Source organism: Ornithorhynchus anatinus, chromosome 16, assembly GCF_004115215.2.
Source record: "Ornithorhynchus anatinus isolate Pmale09 chromosome 16, mOrnAna1.pri.v4, whole genome shotgun sequence".
Taxonomy (NCBI): domain Eukaryota; kingdom Metazoa; phylum Chordata; class Mammalia; order Monotremata; family Ornithorhynchidae; genus Ornithorhynchus; species Ornithorhynchus anatinus.
Genome location: NC_041743.1, coordinates 42395245 through 42417703, shown reverse-complemented (window position 1 = coordinate 42417703; position 22459 = coordinate 42395245). Strand labels below are relative to the sequence as shown.

The 22459-nt window shown below is 49.0% G+C and overlaps 1 protein-coding gene and 3 non-coding genes across 5 annotated transcripts; all 4 read left to right on the top strand.

Moving 5' to 3' along the window:
• Positions 1-1427: 1427 nt before the first annotated feature.
• On the top strand, positions 1428-21016 carry PABPC4 (poly(A) binding protein cytoplasmic 4). 2 transcript variants are annotated; one of them, XM_001515553.6, is made up of 15 exons: positions 1428-3421; positions 6695-6888; positions 7640-7755; positions 9183-9322; positions 9837-9931; positions 10640-10777; positions 12177-12272; positions 15884-16156; positions 16846-16933; positions 17826-17945; positions 18662-18789; positions 19006-19099; positions 19607-19737; positions 19845-19944; positions 20650-21016. In XM_001515553.6, the coding sequence occupies exons 1-14, from the start codon at positions 3229-3231 to the stop codon at positions 19929-19931; spliced, it is 1893 nt and encodes a 630-aa protein (XP_001515603.1). In that variant the 5' UTR covers positions 1428-3228; the 3' UTR covers positions 19932-19944; positions 20650-21016. The 2 variants fall into 2 exon arrangements, with proteins under 2 accessions (XP_001515603.1, XP_028936607.1); XM_029080774.2 differs by lacking the exons at positions 15884-16156; positions 16846-16933; positions 17826-17945; ... (3 more) ...; positions 19845-19944; positions 20650-21016 and adding an exon at positions 13198-13254 and having other exon boundaries at positions 1431-3421.
• LOC114817573 lies at positions 11350-11483 on the top strand. Its single transcript, XR_003765436.1, has one exon. It is a non-coding gene; the product is annotated as a small nucleolar RNA SNORA55 (small nucleolar RNA).
• LOC114817572 lies at positions 12615-12749 on the top strand. Its single transcript, XR_003765435.1, has one exon. It is a non-coding gene; the product is annotated as a small nucleolar RNA SNORA55 (small nucleolar RNA).
• Positions 18081-18220, top strand: LOC114817574. The gene has a single exon (XR_003765437.1). It is a non-coding gene; the product is annotated as a small nucleolar RNA SNORA55 (small nucleolar RNA).
• Positions 21017-22459: the final 1443 nt, after the last annotated feature.

The following is a 22459-nucleotide window of genomic DNA, read 5'->3' as shown; positions in this document are numbered from 1 at the left end:
GTGGGTGGCGTTGCCAAAGTCTTCACCCCCATGGCTTCAATGGTTTCCTACCTGCCTAATAATAGTAACAATGGTACTTGTTAAGCACTTACTAAGGATAATAATAATTATACTATTTGTTAAGCGCTTACTATTTGCCAGGCACTATACTAAGCGCTGGGGCAGATACAAGCAAATCGGGTTGGACACAGTCCCTGCCTCATGTGGGGCTCACAGTCTCCATCCCCATTTTCCAGATGAGGTAAGTGAGGCGCAGAGAAGTGAAGAGAAACAGCGTGGCTTAGTGGAAAGAGCCCGGGCTTGGGAGTAGGAAGTCGTGTCTTCTAATCCCGGCTCTGCCACTTGTTAGCTGTGTGACTGTGGACAAGTCACTTCACTTCTCTGTGCCTCAGTGACCTCATCTGTAAAATGGGGATGAAGACTGTGAGCCTCACATGGAACAACCTGATTACCCTGTATCTATCCTAGCGCTTAGAACGGTACTCTGCACATAGTAAGCGCTTAACAAATGCCAACATTATTATTATTACCCTAGTGCTTAGAACAGTGCTTGGCACATAATAATAGTAAGCATACATAGTAAGTAAAGTAAGTAAACAAAGTAAGTAAGTTACTTACTTAAGTAACTCGTAAAAGTAAAAAGTAAAAAATAAGTTACTCATCTGCTCAACTGTATATATTTTCATTTCCCTATTTATTTCGTTAAGGTTCTTGTCTGTCCGTCTCCCCCGATTAGACCGTAAGCCCGTCAAAGGGCAGGGACTGTCTCTATCTGTTACCGATTTGTACATTCCAAGCGCTTAGTACAGTGCTCTGCACATAGTAAGCGCTCAATAAATACTATTGAATGAATGAACATAGTAAGCGCTTAACAAATACCAACGTTATTATTATTTTTAAAATTGAATAAATACGACTGAAGGAACAAATAAACCCAGCTCATTTGTATATATTTTTTATTATCCTATTTATTTTGTTAATGAGATGTACATGCCCTTGAATCTATTTATTGCTATTGTTTTTGTCCGTCTCCCCCGATTAGACCGTAAGCCCGTCAAAGGGCAGGGACTGTCTCTATCTGTTACCGATTTGTCCATTCCAAGCGCTTAGTACAGTGCTCTGCACATAATAAGCGCTCAATAAATACTATTGAATGAATGAATTTTAAAAAAAGGTGGCTGGGGGAACCGCGGGTGCGATTGAGTCCTCCACCGCTAGGGGCCGCTGCTGGAGGAGGCCGGGGAGGGAGGTCCCACTGGGCGGCTCTCAACCGCTTCCGGGTTGACGCCGGGTCACGTTTCGCCCTTTGACCTCGGCGGCGCGGCTATAAATAGGGGTCGGCGGGGGCCGGGCCCTTCTCTCTCCGCTCCTCGCCGCCGCCGGTGTCGGGCTCGGTAGCTCCCTGGCCTTCCCCTCCCCCCCTTCCCCTCCCCCAAAATTTAAAAATCCAAAAAAAAAATTAAAAATATTTTAAAAACCCTCTTTTAAAAAAAAAAAGAGCAGCGGGGGAAAACATTTTTGAAAACACCAAACCGCTGGAAAAGAGAGAAGGCGGCCGGGACACCGCTTCTGCCCCTCCGCCTGTCTGTCTGTCCGTCCGTCCTTCCGACCGCGGCCCTGCAGCCCTGACCCCAGCTTGACCTTTACCCCGGCCCCGTGTCTGGCCACCCGGGCCGACCGCGTGTCCGTCTGTGTGTCCGTCTTCAGCCTGGTGACCCTCCATCTCGTGTCCTTCTGTCCGGTCCCGGCCTGGTCAGCCTCCACCTCGTGTCCTACTGTCCGTTTTCAGCCCGGTCAGCTTCCATCGGTGTCCTTCTGTCCGTCTCCAGCCTGGTAACCCTCCATCTCGTGTCCTTTTGTCCGTCTCCAGCCTGGTCATCCTCCACCTCGTGTCCTTCTGTCCGTCCTCGGCCAGATCAGCTTCCACCTCGTGTCCTTCTGTCCGTCCCCGGCCTGATCAGCTTCCACCTCGTGGCCTTCTGTCCATCCCCAGCCTGATCGGCTTCCACCTCGTGTCCTTCTGTCCGTCTCCTGCCTGATCGGCTTCCACCTCGTGTCCTTGTGTCCATCTCCAGCCTGATCGGCTTCCACTTCGTGTCCTTTTGTCCGTCCCCACCCTGATCAACTTCCACTTCGTGTCCTTTTGTCCTTCCCCAGCCTGATCAACTCCCACCTCTTGTCCTTCTGTCTGTCCTCAGCCTGATCAGCTTCCACCTCGTGTCCTTCTGTCCGTCCTCATCCTGATCAGCTTCCACCTCGTGTCCTTCTGTCCATCTCCAGCCTGATCACCTTCCACCTCGTGTCCTTCTGTCCATCTCCAGCCTGATCAACTTCCACCTCGTGTCCTTCCGTCCATTTCCAGCCTGATCAGCTTCCACCTCGTGTCCTTCTGTCCGTCCCTGGCCTGGTCAACCCAACCGCGTGTTTGTCCATCAGTCTCCCCCTGGCCTGGTCAGCTTCCTCCTTGTGTCCGTCCCCCACCTGGTCAGCTCCACCGCGTGTCTGTCCACCTGCCCGTCCCTGGCCTGAGCAATCGCCGCCTCCGACTGCCCCCCTCGTCGGAAGAGTATTTACTGTTTCTTTTACTCGTATTATTTAAACCCCCGAAATCGAAGAGTTATATTTATAAGAGGAGAAATATTATTTAAAGAGAAAGACGTTTATATTAAAAAAAAAAAAGCCTTCTATTTAAAGAACTTATTTTGGGGGCCTTAGAGTCCAGGTTCGGAGAAATTCGGGGTGATAGGGAAAAAGCGTAGCTTCAAAAGGAATACACGGAAAAACAAGTTTTAGCCAGAAAGTTTGAAAACCGTGAAACACCGAGGAAAAGGAGAGGGGAGGTTTCTGTTATCTGGTGGCTTTTGAGACTCATATTTGAAGGTTTCTGTTTCTTTTTGGTGCACAGGACAGCCTTTGCCCCTGCCATCTGTCCTGTGGCCCACCAGAAAAAGCTTCACCCTCATCCCCCCAAATTTTCAGTTCATCACCAGTCACCACCCCCTTGCAGTGCAGATTGCTTTCTTGCATCGTCTTTTCCCTTCCTACCCTGATTCCCCACCTATCCTAACCTCTTAAATGTTCTTCTGCCTTCTCTAACCAGCTTCGGGTTAAGATTTTTTTAAGCAGATCGCCTCCTTTCCCGGTTTGGTTTTGATTTATTTTTCCCCCTTGCTCGTCTCCCTCAAAGACTGACTCCTGGCGGGGCTCGGGGTTTTGGGCGGTGGGGAGATGAGCACCACTGCCAGTAGCTATCCGATGGCATCTCTCTATGTGGGTGACCTGCACCCCGATGTCACAGAGGCCATGCTCTATGAGAAGTTCAGTCCTGCAGGGCCTGTCCTCTCCATTCGAGTCTGCAGGGATATGATCACCCGCCGCTCCCTGGGTTATGCATACGTCAACTTCCAGCAGCCAGCTGATGGTGAGTATGGAGTGTGTAATAATGCTGATAACCAGGGTATTTGTTAAGCGCTTACTACGTGCCAGGCACTGTAGTAAGCACTGGGGTGGATAATAGCAAATCAGGTTGGATGCAGTCCCACGTGGGGTTCACAGTCTCAATCCCCGTTTTACAGATCAGGTAACTGAGTCCCAGAGAAGTGAAGTCCCTGTTTCCCGTTCCACATGGGGCTTCCAGTCTTAATCCCTATTTTACAGATGAGAGAACTGAGAAGTTAGTGACATGACAAAGGTCACAAAGCAGACAAGTGGCAGAATCAGGATTAGAATCCAGGTCCTTCTGATTCTCAGGCTTGTGCTTATATTAAGTGCTGCTTTTTCATCCAGGGTGGCAGGGAGGGCTGCCACCATCTCTTTTGGCAGCGCCTCTAATGTGAATTTCTGAGGCTCAAAGCTACTTATAACTAAAACTCAAACCTGACAGTTCAGGTGACAACTTTTACATTGTTCCGATATAAGCAGAGTCACCCGTTTCTGTGAGTTGGGGAAGAAGTTAGACGAATCCTGAGTAGATAGCCGTCGGAGAACCCTGAGAAGGGGCACATCAACATTTATTGAGCTTTTATTGTAGGTAGAGCCCTGTACTAAACCAGTAGGAGAGGATAGTTGAGTTATACGTAATTTCTGGCATCAAGGACTTTATAATCTAGCCATAATGGCCTGAATGTGTTGAGGATGGGCGTGTTGAATGGGTGGCTGGAAATAATAGTAATAGTAACAGCATCTATTGCTATCCCCTCAGCACAGTGCACTGTACTAACCACTTGGGAAGTATTCAACAAGAAAGTTACCCATTTCCTGCCCACAAAGAGCTGAAACTCTGGTACCAAAAAACATTCTCAATCCTCCTAAACTGTTGCATTAGAGAAAATCCAGCAATGAAAGCCTCTTCTGAAGCAGTGGGAGACACCTGTTAAATGGTATTTACATGTTTATTGTGCCAGGCACCGGCCTAAACACTGGGGTAGATACAGAGTTGGGCACATCCACGTTCTACGTGGGACTCCCAATCTTAATCCCCATTTTGCAGATGAGGTAACTGAGGCCCCAAGAAGGGAAGCGATTTACCCCAGGTCACCCAGCAAACAGGAGGCAGAGCTGCGATTAGAACCCAGGTCTGCTGACTCCCAGGCGCGTCCCATGTCCACTGGGCCACGCTGCTCCTTTAACTCCTAGCATCTCCAACATGCTGATAGGGAAATTGAGTTAGCCACGGTCAAGATAACTAATCACTATCAAGTCCTTTCTGCCTTTCAACTCAGGATGAGCTCAATATAAGGGGAATAGCATGGACTTCTTTATTTTGGGGGGAGGAGGGGACACATGGGGATAAAGCCCTCTTCGGTGCATATTTTAGCTCAAACTCGTCGTTACTTTTGACCGAGAATTTGGTTGCAGTTAGGGGTAACTGTTGGATTTGTGCTTCTGCCAACACATAGCTCCAAGGGCCCTCTCTCCCTGCTATAAATAAATATCGCTGCCAAATCTGACAGACTAGGCCGAGTCGCCGTCCTCAGCGCCTTCTTGAAACAAGCTGCTACGTTTGTAAGTCCGGTCGCTTCTATCCAGTGGGGAAAGAAGGAATAAACCCTAAAGTTAGGGCCCAGAGGGGCCGCGGTGGATGGAAATTTCAAGATACGGCACTTACCTGAACGCTCTCTCGGGGTAAATATTCCTGTGGCGTTTTTCAGGAGCTGTGGGTTTTTCTTTCCCTAATGGCTGCAGTGATGTTTGAGCAGAATGTTCCTATTATAAATTGAGAAATAAGGGCGGTGGTTGTGAAGCGGGAGAAGGGGTGCAAATACTAGCCGGAGAAGCCTTTTCTGTGGCATTTTGCCCATGGGCGTCTGCTTCGTTCATACCGGCTGTTATCTGAAGGGCCAAGACTCGGTGCAGAAAAATTGCTCGCCCTGTTTCTCAGTGCCAAACAGCAACATGAGCCAATGCTTTCCAACAATGTGAACCCCTTACGCCTATCTGAGGTTATTTGACAGCTGGAACGATCAATCAGTGGCATTTATTGAGCACCTGGTAGAGTTCAGAGCGCTGTACTAAGCGCTTGGGAGAGTAAAGTAAAACAGTGTTGGGAGACAGTTGCTGCCCACGATGAGATCACAGTCTAGATGCTGAAGATTTGAGCTGCAGAAGCCTGGTGAAGTTTCTACTCACAGGTCCTTTTGACTCCCAAGATTGTGATCTATCCACTAGGCCACACTGCTTCTCTCGTATGCCTAGGAAAGTGCTTTGCACCAAGCTGGAGCTCAGATCCCTGTGAAAACCTGAGTGGACTTATGATTTCTTCGGGGCTGTTGGGTGATATATGGAAATAGTTCTGCAGATATGTTTGGTGTCTGATTCCTTTCAGTATTAGTGCAGGGCCCTGTACTAAGCGCCTTTTATTTCCGAACTTGGCTTCTGCCAACCCTGACCCCACCTTTTAAGGGGATTCTGATGACATTTGGCTTTAAGGCAATCAATGACATTTATCGAGCACTTAGTATGTGTAGAGCAACGTAGTAAGTGCTTTGGAGAGTTCAGAATAACAGAATTGGTAGACACGTTCCCTGTCTAAATAAAGTTCACAGTCTAGAGGGGAGGTAGACATTAGGAGATAGAGAAGCAGCTTGGCGTAGTGGACAGAGCCTGGGCCTGGGAGTCAAGAAGGACCTGGGTTTAAATCCCAGCTCTGCTACTTGCCTGTTATATGACCTTGGGCAAGTCTCTTAACTTCTCTGGGCCTCAGTTCCCTCATCTGTAAAATGGGGGTGAAGACTGTGGGCCCCAAGTGGGACAGGGACTTTGTCCAGCCTGATTAGCTTGTATCTACCCCAGCGCTTAGGACAGCACTTGACACGTAGTAAAGCGCTGAACAAGTACCACCAAAAAAAGGATTTGGAGCCCATGTGGGACAGGAATGTGTCCAACCGGATTAGCTTGTATCTATACCAATGCTTAGTACAGTGTCTGCTACATAATAAGCGCTTGACAAATACCCCCCAAAAAGATATAGACATTAATATGAATATTAATCAAGTCCCAAGTGAATGGTGACATTTCCTCTTGCGGCACTGAAAAGATTGGGATGATTAGTTTGGAATTTGCCATTGGAGTTGGAGATGCCAGCGTTACAGGGAAGTTCGAAGTGACCTGGCAAGACCCAGCTATCTGGAATTCTCTAGTCCCCACCACCATCCCCACCCACTTGCTCCATCTCAACCCTTTCTCCTCCCCTCAGCTGAACGCGCCCTGGACACCATGAATTTTGATGTGATTAAAGGCAAGCCCATCCGCATCATGTGGTCTCAGCGGGATCCTTCGTTGAGGAAATCTGGGGTTGGCAATGTCTTCATCAAGAATCTGGATAAATCCATAGACAACAAAGCCCTCTATGACACCTTCTCGGCGTTCGGGAACATCTTGTCCTGCAAGGTGGGTCCTGGTCATCCCCCGTATGCGTGAATCGGTCGTATTTGTTTAGCGCTTTCTGGGTACAGGGCACTGTTCTAAGCACTTGGGAGAGAACAGTATAACAGAGACGGTTCCCTGCCCACATGGAGCTTAGTGTCCTCACCCCTGGCTTTAAAGCACTCAGTGACCTTGTCCCCGCCTACTTCACCTCTCTACTCTCCTACTCCAACCCAGCCTGCACACTTTGCTCCTCTAATGCCAGCTTTGTCACTCTTCCTTGACCTCATTTATCTTGCCGTTGACCTCACTCACGTCCTGCCTCTGGTCTGGAATGCCCTCCCCATTCATCTGACAGACAATGACTCTTCCCCCCTCCTACAAAGCCTTATTGAAGGCACAGCTTCTCCAAGAGACCTTCCCTGACTAAGCCCTCTTTTCCTTTTCTTCAGTTCCCTTCTATGTCGCCTTGACTTGCTCCCTTTATTCATCCCCCCTTCCAGCCCCACCCTACTTATGTCCATATCTGTCATTTATTCATTTCTTTTAATGTCTGTCTCCCCACCTAGGCTGTAAGCCCTTTGTGGGCAGGGAATGGGTCTGCTTACTGTTCTCCTGTACTCTCCCAAGGAGTTAGTACAGTGCCGTGCACACAGTAGGTACTCACTAAATAAGATGGTCTTGACTGACCGAATCGCAGTCTCATGCCTGGCCTCAATCAGGCTGTTCTCCGCAGGCCCCGGACGACTCACTTTTTCTGTCCCATTCCCCATAGGTGGTGTGTGATGAGAATGGCTCTAAGGGCTACGCGTTTGTGCACTTTGAGACCCAGGATGCCGCCGACAGGGCCATCGAGAAGATGAACGGCATGCTGCTCAACGACCGCAAAGTGTGAGTGTCCCAGCCAGGAGCCACAACGATCGCATGTGACCCGGGACGCATCGCGGTATTAACAGGGACACCCAAGGCTACTGGTTCTCTCGGCCCAAGCCGTGGCCTGCCACCTCTCCACTACAGGGCTGGTGAGTCTCCCTGCCCAAGTCGAGGCCCGCTGTTTCTACACTGCTGGGCTGGTGGGTCTCCCTGCCTGGGCCTTGGCCTGCTACCGGTCCGGTCTGAGGATCAGTGGGTCTGGTTGGGTCGGTGCTCTGGGCCCATAATAATAATAATCTTGGTGTTTGTTAAGTGCTTACTCTGTGCAGAGCACTGTTCCAAGTGCTGGGATAGGTACAGGGTAATCACGTTGTCCCACGTGAGGCTCACAGTCTTAATCCCCATTTTACAGATGAGGTGACTGAGGCACAGAGAAGTTAAGTGACTTGCCCATAGTCACACAGCTGACAAGTGGCAGAGCTGGGGTTAGAACCCATGACCTCTGACTCCCAACCCCGGGCTCTTTCCACTGAGCCACGCTTATCCTTCCCAGAATGCTCAGATTGGTTGGGGGGGGGGGGCATTTCTGTGGATCATGGAGGCCTACTCCCCTTTGGCCATGATGGTGGGTAGGAGATTAATCACCTTTATTTAGTGCCTGCCATCAATCAATCATTTATTAATAGTTAATAATAGTAATGGTAGTTAAGTGCTTACTATGTGCCAAGCACTGCTCTAAGCATTGGGGTAGTGGAAGTTAGTTTGGACACAGTTCCTGTCCCATGTGGGACTCACACACTCTTAATCCCCATTTTTTACAGGTGAGGTAACTGAGGCACAGAGAAGTGAAGTGACTTGCCCAGGGTGACACAGCAGACATATGGTAGGGCTGGGAATAGAACCCATGACCTTCCAACTCCCAGGCCTGTGATCTATCCACTCCACCATGCTGCTTCCCTATAGAGCGCTTACGGTGTGCAGAGCACTACAACGCGCTTGGGAGAGTACAGTGTAACAGAGTTGTTAGGCATGTTCCCTGCCCATAGGGAGCTTTCAGTCTAGCCTGCCCTGCGCAGAGCACTGTGTTTAGCACTTGGAGAGGACAAACGGTGGCCTATCAAGCGCTTAATATGTGCCAGGCACTGTTCTGACCCTCAGGGTAATCAGGTCCAGTCCTCCATGGGACTCCCAGTCGAAGGTACAGTAGAGTTAGCCTGATTTTTGCTGTTGGAGGGTCTCCTTGTCTGCTTCCATTTGGCTGTGGTGCTTGATGATTTGTTCCTTAGGATGGGTAACTCTCTTGCTTGGGTCTCAACTTGCTGCCTCTTCCCAACGGCTTCTAGAAACATCCTCACTTCCGACCCGTCAGCCCACCGTTGACCCCCACCTTGGGTGCACCCTAGAGTTTCTCACGTGCTGTGGTTTGTTTCTCCCCCCAACTTCAGGTTCGTGGGTAGGTTCAAGTCCCGAAAAGAACGGGAGGCCGAGTTGGGAGCCAAAGCCAAAGAATTCACGAATGTTTATATCAAAAATTTTGGGGACGACATGGATGACGAACGACTGAAGGAACTTTTTAGCAAATATGGTAAGTTTGGGAGTTAACTGGAATTGTTGCCTTTTTTTACTCTAGTGTCTGCAGACTGTAAGCTCCTTGCGGGCAGGGAACGTGCCTACCAATTCTTGTTATATTTGTACTCTCCCAAGCGCTTAGGACAATGCTCAGCACACTGTAAGTGCTCAATAAATAGGATTAACTGATTGATAGTGATATCTTCTCCCAACCATGGCTCTGGTGCCGTCTTGGAGTCAGGTCGGAAATTCCAAGCCAGAGTCTCTTGAAAAACATTGCTGAGGTGTAGGTTGATGGGATGAAAGGGCTTTGGGGTTGGATTGGGGAAGAGTATATAGGTTTAGGTTTAGGCTTGATTTAATGATAATGAGCACTTACTGAGTGTTTGGAACTGTACTAAGTGCTTGGGAGAATACCACAGTGTGCAGGTACGTTCCTTCCCCTCAAGGAGGTTACTATGTAAACTCTGACATGGAGATTTTCTCCTTGAAGCGGAGGGCCTCGTGCTAACATGATTTCTTGGCAACAGGTAAGACCCTGAGCGTAAAGGTGATGACAGACCCCAGTGGGAAGTCCAAAGGCTTTGGCTTTGTGAGCTTTGAAAAACATGAGGATGCCAATCAGGTAAAACCGGCTTTAGTTCCCCACAAATTTTTGTTGGAAAGCTTGCGTTCGGTGCTGCATGCTGTGATAGAGCAAACAAGTTGGAAAAAGTCAGAAAAGCTAAGGGTCATGAGGAATTCTTAGCTACGTTCTTTCTCTTTATTGGAGGTGCCCAATTTTCAAGGCACTTTCACATTGCTGATCACATTTTATCCCTGTCAGGAAGGAGAGACCAGCACTACTGTCCCTCTAGACGTATCTAAGGAAAACTGAGGCCCATCCAAGTGTTATGACTCATAAGCTCATGCTCTTTCCACTGGACTGTACTACCTTATCCTGTGGGATCAAAAGGTTATAAAAGGGGAAGCAAATAACATGATGAACAAAAGGTGAGGCCCCTTGGAGTCTGAAGCCCGATGACAGTCAGTTGTCAGTGAAAAAGAAAGTGGGTTTGAAATCATTTCTGAGTAAGGTGGTTACTGCATTTAATGTTTCCATAGAGTGCCTTGCCCTAAGCCAATCTTTTGGTTTTACCAAGGTCAGTTTCTCAGAAGGGACACATGAACTGTGAAAGTCTTTAAGGACTAATTCTTATGTAATCCCAGCGCTTAGAACAGTGCTTGACGCATAGTAAGCATAGAGCAAATGCAGCCATAATAATAAATACTAAAAAGAATGAGGAGCCGTGAAGCTGGTCTAGACAGACTTGTTCGTCTTTTTCCTGAGCAGGCAGTCGAAGACATGAACGGGAAGGACATCAACGGGAAAATGGTATTTGTCGGCCGGGCGCAGAAGAAAGTCGAACGCCAGGCTGAGCTCAAACGGAAATTTGAACAGCTGAAGCAAGAAAGAATCAGCCGCTACCAGGTGAGGTGGCCAGCGTTCCCTCCCCAGTTGGATGGCCGGGATCGCCTTGGGCCAGGTGCCCAATGAAATGGTTCCTTTTCTCCTGCAAACTTCCGGGTGTTCGTTTTCCTTTGAAAATAGCAAAATTGTGAGCACACTTATTTCAAGGACATGTATAATAACGATGATAATGATGATAATTGGTTTTAGGCGCTTGCTATTTTTCAGTCACCCAAGTGCTGGGGTAGATACAAGGTAATCAGGTTGGACCCTGTCCCACATCATCTTAAGTGAAAGGAGAGGGTGGGTTTTTAATCTCCATTTTACAGACTAATAGTCTGAATGACTGGCCCACAGTCACATAACAGGTTGGTGGCGGAGCCGGGATTAGAATCCAGGTCTCCTGACTCCCAGCACCACGGACTGAAGAGAATCTGTCCCACTTTTCTGTTGCTGTAGTCTCCCAAGTACAGTGCTTTGAACACAGTAAGTGCTCAATAAATGCAATTGGATGATGAATGAAATTCACCCCAGGGCATAGCACAGTGCTCAGCCCTGATTGAGGGCCTAATAAATATCCTTATAATAACATCGCACCTAAATCTTTCCCACTCCTGTGACCCCGTGCGGGAGTGGTGACAAATGGTGCTACAGAATGGCAGAGGAAATCCAGACAGGTCGCTACACCGATCACCCAGGCACCTGTCCCTACAACTCTGCAACATGTGCTCCTCCGTTGGGAAGCAGTGTGGCCTAGTGGAAAGAGCAGACCCAATAGAGGCCTTTCGTTCTAATCCCGGCTCTACCAACATACCTGCTGTGTGATCTTGGGCAAGTCACTTTATTTCTTTATGCCTCAGTTCCCTCATCTGCAAAATGGGGTTTTACTACCCTTTCTCCCTCCTACTTAGACTTAGGCGGAACCCGATTGTCTTGTATCTACGCCGGCATTTAATAGAGTGTTTGGCACATAGAGCTTAACAAGTACCATCATTATTATTATTTCAGTGGTATTTGTAAAACACTAGCTAAATGTCAAGGACTGGACTAAGTGCTGGGAGAGAGACATGTTTATCAGGTTGGACATAGTCCCAGTCCCACATGGAGCTCACAGTCTGAATTGGAGGGAAGAGGGTTTAATTTTCAATTTATAGATGAGATAACTGAGGCCCAGAGAAGCAAAGTGACTTGCCCAAGGTTGCACATCAAGCAATTGGCAGAGCCGGGGAAGAGAACCCGGATCCTCTGGCTCCCTGACCCTTGTCCTTTCCACTAGGCTATGCTGCTTCTTCAACTTCTTAGTCTGTTAGGGATTCTTTGTTAAGTAGTTTGACTTGCTGAGTCCCCATAATTTTTTTAAATAGTAATGCTATCAATGTTACGTCTATTACCTGTACTGATGTTGCTTTTTTTGTTTTAGGGAGTGAATCTGTACATTAAGAACCTGGATGACACCATTGACGATGAAAAACTACGGAAGGAATTTTCTCCTTTTGGGTCGATCACCAGCGCAAAGGTATCATGGCAATACCCTTCATTCAACAGAAGCACAAGGGACAGGGGTTTGGGCGGAGGACCAAGCTCCAGAGATCCATTAGTCCAGAAGGCCTTGTATTTGGCCTTGGAGGTTGTGGTTTGGATCAGGAAGGGGACTGGGCTTGTGCCTTGTAAATTCAGAGCAGTTTTGGATGGAATAGATACCCTTTCTGCCATCCACTGGGAATGTTAACTCTGAATGTTTGGAGAGAAAGCAGTCCCTTAAATTTTCTTCTTTCTGAAGACTTACCTTGATATAAGAGGCGAGGTTTGTGGCGGGGCGTTCAAAGCCGGGCCGTGTTCTAGAGCCGGGATAAAGACCGCACCTGAATCTTTCCCGTGCCTTGCTGGGCAGTGTGGGTTTGGGGACAGATGGTGCTACACTAGCTGCAGAGGAAATCCAGGCAGGTTACTTTCCATTTACATTGCAACTTGCCTCTACAACTCTGCCACATTTGCTCTTCTGTTTTTGTAGTTGTGTGTTTGTGGTATTTATCTGAAAGCCATTTTTTGTTTTTATTTCTTATTAAAGACCCCCTGCCTTTTTTTTATGGTATTGAGTGCTTACTATGTGCCAAGCACTGGGGTAGGTACAAGGTCTCAGTCCCTGTCCCACACGGGGCTCGCAGTCTTTATTACCCATTTTACAGATGAGGTAACTGAAGCCCTGAGAAGTTAAGTTGCTTGCCCATGGTCACACAGACAAGTCGTGGAGCGGGATTATAAAACCCAGGCCCATGCCGTATCCACTAGGCCACACTGCTTCTCATTTCCAAGACCACTTCTCTAGAGGGAAGTTCATTTTATCTATTTCTGATGACTGTTTGCACCGAACCTCGGCAGAACATTATACCGAGCACTGGGCTGAGGCATAAAAGTTCTGACTACTGACCCTGTCCCCCCAGGGCAGCTTCAGCTCTAAAAATGAAGTGAGAAGAGACCTGTGAAAGAAAGAGCTGGGCAAATTTGGTTTTAAAACAAAAATTTCAAAAAGAAAAAGGAGAAAAGCCTCCTTCTGCAATCTGGCTCACCTCTTTGGGTCAGGCTCCCTGGCAACAGTGGCAGGAGGGTAGGTAAGTCAATCAGTTGTATTTCTTGAGTGCTTACTGTGCGGGGCACTGTAATGAGCCCTTGGGAGAGTACGGTATAACAATAAGCAGACACATTCCCTGACCATAAAGAGTTTACAGTGTAGAGAGGGGGACAGACGTTAATAGAAAGAGAGAAATGACAGAAACGGGCATAAGTGCTGTGGGATTGGGAAGGGGAGATGAATAAAGGGAGCAAGTCAGGACGATGCAGAAGGGAGTGGGAGAAGAGGAAAGGGGCTTAGTTAGGGAAGGCCTCATGGAGAAGATAGGGCTTCAATAAGGCTTTGAAGCAGGGGAGAGTCATTGTCAAATTTGAGGAGGGAAGGCATTCCATTTACACTCACTCCCTCGGTGAACTCATCCGCTCTCACGGCTTTGACTACCATCTCTACGCAGATGACATGCAGATCTACATCTCCGCCCCGTCCTCTCCCCCTCCCTTCAGGCTCACATCTCCTCCTGCCTCCGGGACGTCTCCACCTGGTTGTCGGCCCGCCACCTAAAACTCAACACGAGCAAGACTGAGCTCCTCATCTTCCCTCCCAAACCCGGTCCGCTCCCAGACTTCTCTATCACCGTGGATGGCACGACCATCCTTCCCGTCCCGCAGGCCCGCAATCTCGGTGTCATCCTTGACTCGTCCCTCTCGTTCACCCCACACATCCTATCCGTTACCAAGACCTGCCGGTTTCACCTCTACAATATCGCCAAGATCCGCCCTTTCCTCTCCACCCAAACGGCTACCTTACTATTACGGGCTCTCGTTATATCCCGGCTAGACTACTGTGTCAGCCTTCTCTCTGACCTCCCTTCCTCCTCTCTCGCCCCGCTCCGGTCTATTCTTCACTCCGCTGCCCGGCTCATCTTCCTGCAGAAACGATCTGGGCATGTCACTCCCCTTCTTAAACAACTCCAGTGGTTGCCTATCGACCTCCGCTCCAAACAAAAACTCCTCACTCTAGGCTTCGAGGCTCTCCATCACCTTGCCCCTTCCTACCTCTCCTCCCTTCTCTCTTTCTACCGCCCACCCCGCACGCTCCGCTCCTCCGCCGCCCACCTCCTCACCGTCCCTCGGTCTCGCCTATCCCGCCGTCCACCCCCGGGTCACGTCCTCCCGCGGTCCCGGAACGCCCTCCCTCCTCACCTCCGCCAAACTGATTCTCTTTCCCTCTTCAAAACCTTACTTAAAAATCATCTCCTCCAAGAGGCGTTCCCAGACTGAGCTCCTCTTCCCCCTCTACTCCCTCTGCCATCCCCCCTTTACCTCTCCGCAGCTAAAGCCTCATTTTCCCCTTTTCCCTCTGCTCCTCCACCTCTCCCTTCCCATCCCCACAGCACCGTACTTGTCCGCTCAACTGTATATATTTTCGTTACCCTATTTATTTTGTTAATGAATTGTACATCGCCTTGATTCTATTTAGTTGCCATCGGTTTTTACGAGATGTTCTTCCCCTTGACGCTGTTTAGTGCCATTGTTCTTAGACCGTAAGCCCGTCAAACGGCAGGGACCGTCTCTATCTGTTGCCGACTTGTTCATCCCAAGCGCTTAGTACAGTGCTCTGCACACAGTAAGCGCTCAATAAATACTATTGAATGAATGAATGAATCATTCCAGGCCAGAGACAAGGCGTGAGCGAGGGGTTGGCAGTGAGATAGGCGAGATGAAGGTATGGTGAGGAGGTTGGCATCAGAGGAGCCAAGAGTGCGAGCTGGGTGGTAGTCGGAGAGAAGATGGGGGAGGCTGTATGGTAACAAATCTAATTATTGCTGAATTGTACTTTCCAAGCACTTAGGACAGTGCTCTGCACACAGTAAGCACTCAATAAATCTGTTTGAATGAATGAGTCAATCTGTCAGTGGCCGGGAACCCCAGGCCTTAATGGTGACTGTCCCAGGGGTGGGACTAGCCCAGGATTCTTTCATTTCTTCTCTAAGCAATGTGGGCTAATGGAAAGATCATGGAACTGGGAGTCAGGAGACCTGGCTCGGAGTGCTGGTTCCGCCACTTACCTACAGCATGACCTTGGACAAGTTACTTTACTTTGGTGCCTCAGTTTTCACATCTGTAAAATGGGAATAAAATACCTGTCGATGTTATCTGTTGAGGACTTACTGGGTGCAGAGCATTGTATTAAGGGCTTGGGAGAGGTCAGTACAATGATTGGTTGCGGCGTTCTCTGCCCCCGCCGAGCTATCCTTCCTCCCTCTTTGACTGAGTCCCATGTGAGACGGGATTGTGACCGACCTGATGAGCTCCTTTCTACCCAGTGCTTAGTACAGGATGCTCTGCACGTAGTTTGTGCGGAATAGACTAAGTTCGCTGTGGATGGGGAAAGTGTCTGTTTATTGTTTTATTGTACTCTCCCAAGCACTTAGTACAGTGCTCCATCCATAGTAAGTGCTCAGTAAATACGACTGAATGAAATACTATCACTTTTTATGAAAAAGGTTGAGCATGAGCCAAACGTGCCCATTCGACACCGGATGTTCCTTGTTGTAGGTGATGCTCGAGGAGGGACGGAGCAAAGGCTTTGGCTTCGTCTGTTTCTCCTCCCCCGAGGAGGCCACCAAGGCGGTGACGGAGATGAACGGGCGGATTGTGGGCTCTAAGCCGTTGTACGTGGCCCTGGCCCAGCGGAAGGAGGAGCGGAAGGCCCACCTGACCAATCAGTACATGCAGCGCATCGCCGGAATGCGGGCCCTCCCTGCCAATACCATCATCAACCAGTTCCAGCCGGCCGCCGGGGGCTACTTCATGCCCGCTGTTCCGCAGGTGAAGCCTGGTTGCCCACCCCCAGGGAATTCCCAGGTCCCTGCCCAAAATCCTAGCAAATTTTAGTGAAAGGGTGTGAACCCCATTTAAAGTAGAACCAGACTCCAGTGAGCAGTCTGTGTCTGTAAGAGGGGGAAATGGATGTGGAATTAGTACCAGGGTCACCTAGCTACCTTTTATGGGACACATCATAATAATTGTAATAATAATTATGGTACTTGTTAAACTCTTACTATGTGCCAAGCAATGTTCTAAGCACTAAAAGAGATACAAGTTAATCAGGTTGGACATAGTCCCTGTCCCACATGGGGCTCACACTCTTAATCCCCACTTTTCAGATGAGGTAACAGGTCCAGAGAAGTGAAGCGTCTTGCCCCAGGTCACACAGAAGACATGTGGAGCAGCCAGGATTAGAACCCAGGTCCTTCTGACTCCAAGGCCCCTGTTCTATCCACTAAGCCATATTGCTCCTCTGGGTAAAATGGATATTAATGGGCATATGGGGGCATGGACTGCGTCCAACCAGATTAGCTTGTGTCTGCCCCCAAGCTTAGGACAGTGCTTGGCACACAATAATCGCTTGTCAAATAATATTAAAAAAAATTACGGCTTTGGGTTGGTGGAAGACTTTGCAACAGTTGCTTAGGAACTGACCTTAAGTGACCACATTTTCTCTGTTCTCCATTTAGGCTCAGAGTAGACCCACCTACTATGCACCCAATCAGATGGCTCAGATGAGACCCAACCCTCGCTGGCAACAAGCAGGGAGGCTGCAAGGTAAGCAGGGAAGGGACGGGAACGGAAAAAAAGGATTCACTCCAAACATCCTGTTGCCCTCATGAGTGAAGCAGCTTGATGTAGTGGAAAGAGTCCGGGCCTGGGAGTCAGAGAACCTGGACTCTAATCCCGGCTCTGCCACTTGCCTGTTGTGTGACCTTGGGAATGTCACTTCACTTTTCTGTGCCTCAGTTTCCTCAACTGCTAAATGGGGATCTGATACCGGGCCTCCCTCGTATTTAGACTGCGAGCCCCATGTGGGATGGGGACTCAGCTGATTAACTTGTATCTACTCCAGTGCTTAGAATCATGTTCAACATGTAGTAAGGGCTTAAATGGCATGATTATAGATGCAGAACAGTAGGATGAGGTGGGTCAGTGGTCTTGTGTATGTCCTGAAATACCATGCCCACCCCCCCGGTCTGGTATGAAAGGTAGTCTAGGCAGGTTTTTGAGCCAAGAAGACCAGAGGGAGTTCCTCTGGGCATCAGTCTGCCCTGTCAAAAATCAGTCTCAGGTGAACTTATCGCTGTTTCCCAAAAATAGGAAATGGGCATTGGACCACTGCAGACGGTCTGTCTGGATTTAGTTTTTAGGTTATCCCTTCGGGTAAACTGTTCAACGTGAATTTATCATTAGCCATTTTACCCTTGACCATGTTAACATCTGCCTTTCCGAAAACCAGTCCATACCAGTTGCCCGTTTTGTGACCGGGCAGTGAACGGAATCTATGAAAAAGCCATTGGGTTTCTTTTGCCTGCTTCATCAATCTTTTCTGGCACCTCAACTTCTCTCCCACCACTGGCTGCAATGGCAAAACTGAGACCTCCTTCACGACTCATGCTTCTGCCTCGATCTCCCCCCCCCCCCCCCCCCCCCCCCCCCCCCGCAGGCTTCCAAGGAATGCCAAACGCCATGCGCCAGTCTGGGCCTCGCCCAGCCCTGCGCCACCTGACCCCAGCGGGTAACGCTCAGGCCTCTCGCGGCCTCCCGGCTGCTCCCCAGAGAGTTGGTAAGTGGCGTCCTTCTGGGAAGTGACATTTTTCTCCCCAAAGAGGAATTTGCGAAGGATTGAAGCCAGGGCGGGATCTTCTTCTCACTGTCCCGCTGGCGGCTGGTCGGGCTCGAAGCCGGCTGGGGTACAATTGCGTTGGATTGTTTCCGCCCTCTACCGTGACGTGAGAGTCTTAGGATGGGAGATGTTACAGAACCAGCAGGGGAAATCCAGATGGGTGATCTTCCACCAGAGATAGAGATAGCCCTCATCTCTACACCTCTGCCATAACTCTTGGGTCCTGAGAGTTTAAGGGGCACAGCGCAATATATTACACTTTTCAGTTCCGCTGCAGTCAGGCCATTTGGCTGTGAGTCGGATAAACTCTCCCCCTTATTGGGGAGTAGTGCTACTTGTTGTCTGATCAGCTGGGCATCTCTTCACCTGGAGAGCTGAGTTGGAGTGCAGATGACCTGGGTTCTAATCCTGCCTCCCCCACCTCGGCTTTGTGACCTTGGTCAAGTCACTTCACTTTCCTGCCCCCTTTTCCTCTTCTGTAAAATAGGGATAAACGGGTGAGCCCCATGTGGGACGGGGGACCGTGTCCATCCTGATTAACTTGTATCTATCCCAGCACTTAACTAGTACCGTTATTATCGTCATCATCAAATGAGGTGCACCGGCACTGGCTTCCCGCAGGGCTCGCAGAAGCTCCCGTCTGTTTCTCTTTCCAGGGGTTCCTCCTGCCGCGCAGAATTTAGCTCCCCGCGCCCCCGTGGCGGCAGCTACCCCCCGGGCTGTCCCTCCTTACAAATACGCCTCAAATGTTCGCAGCCCCCACCCAGCCATTCAGCCTTTACAGGTAGGTAATGAAAGCGACTGGACGCGTGCCAGCCGAGGTCGGCTTGACCTGCGCTGTGGCTACGGGAATTTCCGCAGAAGTTGCCAAGTTATCCCTTTAGTGGTTGGAAATTAGGGCCCTTCTCATTGTGGGGTGGTTGGGTGTAGCCCATATTTCGCTCCTGAACGCCTGTAACCCTTTCTGTTCTTTCCCTCCCCACTCTGTGTTCACCAACAGGCCCCTCAGCCTGCCGTGCACGTGCAAGGACAGGAGCCTCTTACAGCTTCCATGCTGGCAGCCGCTCCGCCTCAGGAGCAGAAACAGATGTTGGGTAAGTGAGAAACCTTTGGACCCGAAGTCAAAGATTAGTACAGTCCTGGCACGGGACATCCTTTCTCAATGGGCAGCTCATTCAAGTCGGGCACTAAATTTCCGTTGAACAATGCCTGGGATCCCACCTTAAAGAAGCCATTTGGTAGTTGAATTATAAGAAATTGTGCTACTCAAGCATTTTACTGTGTGCCCAGCACTGAGGTAGATGGAAGATAATCATATCCGACACAGCCTCTGACCTTCTCTCTCCTCTTAGGCCCGCCCAACACGCACACACAGGATTCCCGGTCTCTGAATCCCCATTTTCCCCTAGACAGAGGGAAATGAAGTGATTCGGCCAAGGTGTCACAGCAGGCGAGCGGCAGAGTTGGGATTAGAGCCCAAGTCTCCCAATTCCCAGCACTGAGCCCTTTCCACGATGCCACACTGCTTCCTTCCCAGCTGGTGGCAAAATGCCTACGGAGTTGGCTTCTTAAAGTGACCTCTGCTGTGAACATCCTTGCAGGAGAACGCTTGTTCCCACTGATCCAAGCTATGCACCCCAGCCTGGCGGGAAAGATCACAGGGATGTTGCTGGAGATCGACAATTCCGAGCTGTTGCACATGCTGGAGTCGCCTGAGTCCCTCCGCTCGAAGGTCAGCCCGGCTCCCGTCACTGCCCGCCTTGGGTCGGCCTGGAGGGTGACTGGGGGGTGGGAGGTGGGGCGGGGGGCAGTCACTTAATCCCGAACAACCTTCCGCAGGTGGAGGAGGCCGTGGCAGTACTACAGGCTCACCAAGCCAAGAAGGAAGCAGCCCAGAAAGTGGGCGTGGTTGCTGCTACCTCTTAGATGGGGAAGGCTGGTAGATATACTCTCGAAACCGCATTTGTTGAAATGACAGACCTAAATTGAGGAAAACTGTAAAGTACTTGTCATTGTCTGGGCGCCTTTTGAATTTGTCTAGGGTGCTTCCATAATAATTATGGTACTTGCTCAGCGTTGATTTTGTGCCCAGCCCTGTTCTAAGCGCTAGGGTAGGTAAAGTTTAATCAGGTTGGACACAGTCCCTGTCCCACGTGGGGCTCACACTCTTAATCCCCATCTTTCAGATGAGATAACTGAGACCCAGAGAAGGGAAGTGACCTGCTCGAGGTCCCACAGCAGACAAGTGGGGGATCCGGAATTAGAACTCAGGTCCTTCTGACTCCCAGGGCCCGTGCTCTATCCAGTAGGCAGAGCTGACGGTAACAAATAAAAAGCAAAATGTCCGGACAGGGAGCATCCTGTACAGACACAGACCCTAGGCCCCTCCTGATAGAAAACATTGTTTATAAGTTGGGCTATTTCCAGATGTTCTAGTCTAGAGGAGTTTCTTCCCAAATTGGGCTACAAAGCAGGTCTCGGTTTACCGGTCAGTGAGATGGGTGGCTGTTACCTAGTTTTCAGAGATGTTAAGGGATTACCGAGGGGGCTTGGTGGGAAAATAGCTCTAAAGTGCCCTGAACATTTAGACAAAAGGTGTCCTATGAACATGAAGTGTTTATTGGTTGTCTCGTTATCTTTGCAGGACATGAAGAAGCCGAATACCCCCTTCGTAGATATTAGCTTAAGATGTGTGGAGATGTCTTCACTGTCCCGTAGATCCGAATGCCAAGAAATATGTCACCGAAGTTTTTTGCCATTTTTGTAAACTTTCTTTGAAAAGCCATTTCAGAAAGTCAGCTTGTGGAAAAGGTCTGGGCTTTCAGGATCCAAGCTTTTTGTCTGCAGCCGGGGCAGTGCCGACACCTTCCTCTTTTCTAAACAGAAGGAACTTTTCTGACTGAAAGTATTTTTGGGGATTTCGGTTTTATCAGGAGTTGGTTTTATTTGGACTCTCCAGTTTGTGAAGTCTCGTAAAGTTTCTCAATAAAGAAATAAAAACCTTCATTAAATTGCTTGTGTATTTTTATCCCTGCATCGTGCAGGCTCTGCTGAATTTATTTTATTTCCATCAAAAGGAAGTCTTAATTTTCACAGGAAGGAGTCTTTGGAATGGAGTAAATCAGTAAAACTGTCGATTTATTCCCTCATTCACTTTAATCTTGTCTTCAATGTCCTAGGCCAACCGTTTAGAACAATGTGCAGCCCAGAGTTAACGCTCATTTGAAAAGGTTTAGTGCTCTCATTTGAATGGTGTCAGCTACCTGAAAATGCCACATTAAACATGGCGGACTGTGAAGCAGAAAGTTCTAAATAATGCTGAGCAGTGGTCGTTAATTTTGCCTCAACCCTTACGCCCTTCACGGCATTTTTTCAACTTCACAAAAACGGAACCTGGACGGGAGGATACAAAAGAAAATTCATGGTGCAGGTGGGAAAGGATTTGGTTTAGTAGGAGTCATTGCATGTCTGGGATGCTTAGGGGTGTGTGTTAAGCACTCACTGCAGGGTACTAAACAGGAGATAACAGTCCCTCCACACATGGGACTCTGTATAGGAGGATAGGACAGGTATTAAATCTCCATTTTATTGATGAGATAAGCACAGAGAAGTTAAGTGACTTGCCCTAGGTCCCACACAATCTTTGGAGGAGCCAAGGTAGAGGACCATGCTCTTTCTGCAGGGCCAGGCTGTTTCTCAAGGCGCTGTGTGTTCCAAAGAGGAGAGAAATCCTGAAACAGTATGTCCAGGGATACTTAAAGAAAACATGGAGGGTGCAGTTTCATTAGATTATTCTTCACAAATGTGGATGGAAACAAGTTGCTTAAACAATCTCACATATTGACAGTGGCTGGCTTGAGGCATCACCTCCAAGGGGCCTTCCCTGATTAAGCCCTCTTTTCCCGGGCTCAATCTCCCTTCTGCGTTGCCTCTGCACTTAAGCTTATGTACATATCTTTAACATATATTATGAATTATTATATTAATGTCTGCCTCCCTTCTAGATTTTAAGCTTGTAATGGGCAGGGTATCTGCTGTTTATTGGTTTTTAGACGTTCAAGAGTTGGGGCTGGAAAGAGTTCAGTTGAGTGGGTGCTTTCTAAGGGCTTGACCCTGTACTAGCTGACTTTTGGGGGGCCGAGGGCTATTTGGGGCTACAGAGAGAGAGAGGAGGAAGGCCCCCCCTCCGCCCCCCCAATATCCTTCCTTGGGGAATCTGGGTGGGTTGGGGAGGAATGAGGAGATAAAGGGTTCCCTTTTTTCCCTCTGCTCCTCCACCTCTCCCTTCCCATCCCCACAGCACTGTACTCGTCCGCTCAACTGTATATATTTTCATTACCCTATTTATTTTGTTAATGAATTGTACATCGCCTCGATTCTATTTAGTTGCCATTGTTTTTACGAGATGTTCTTCCCCTTGACTCTTATTTATTGCCATCGTTCTTGTCTGTCCA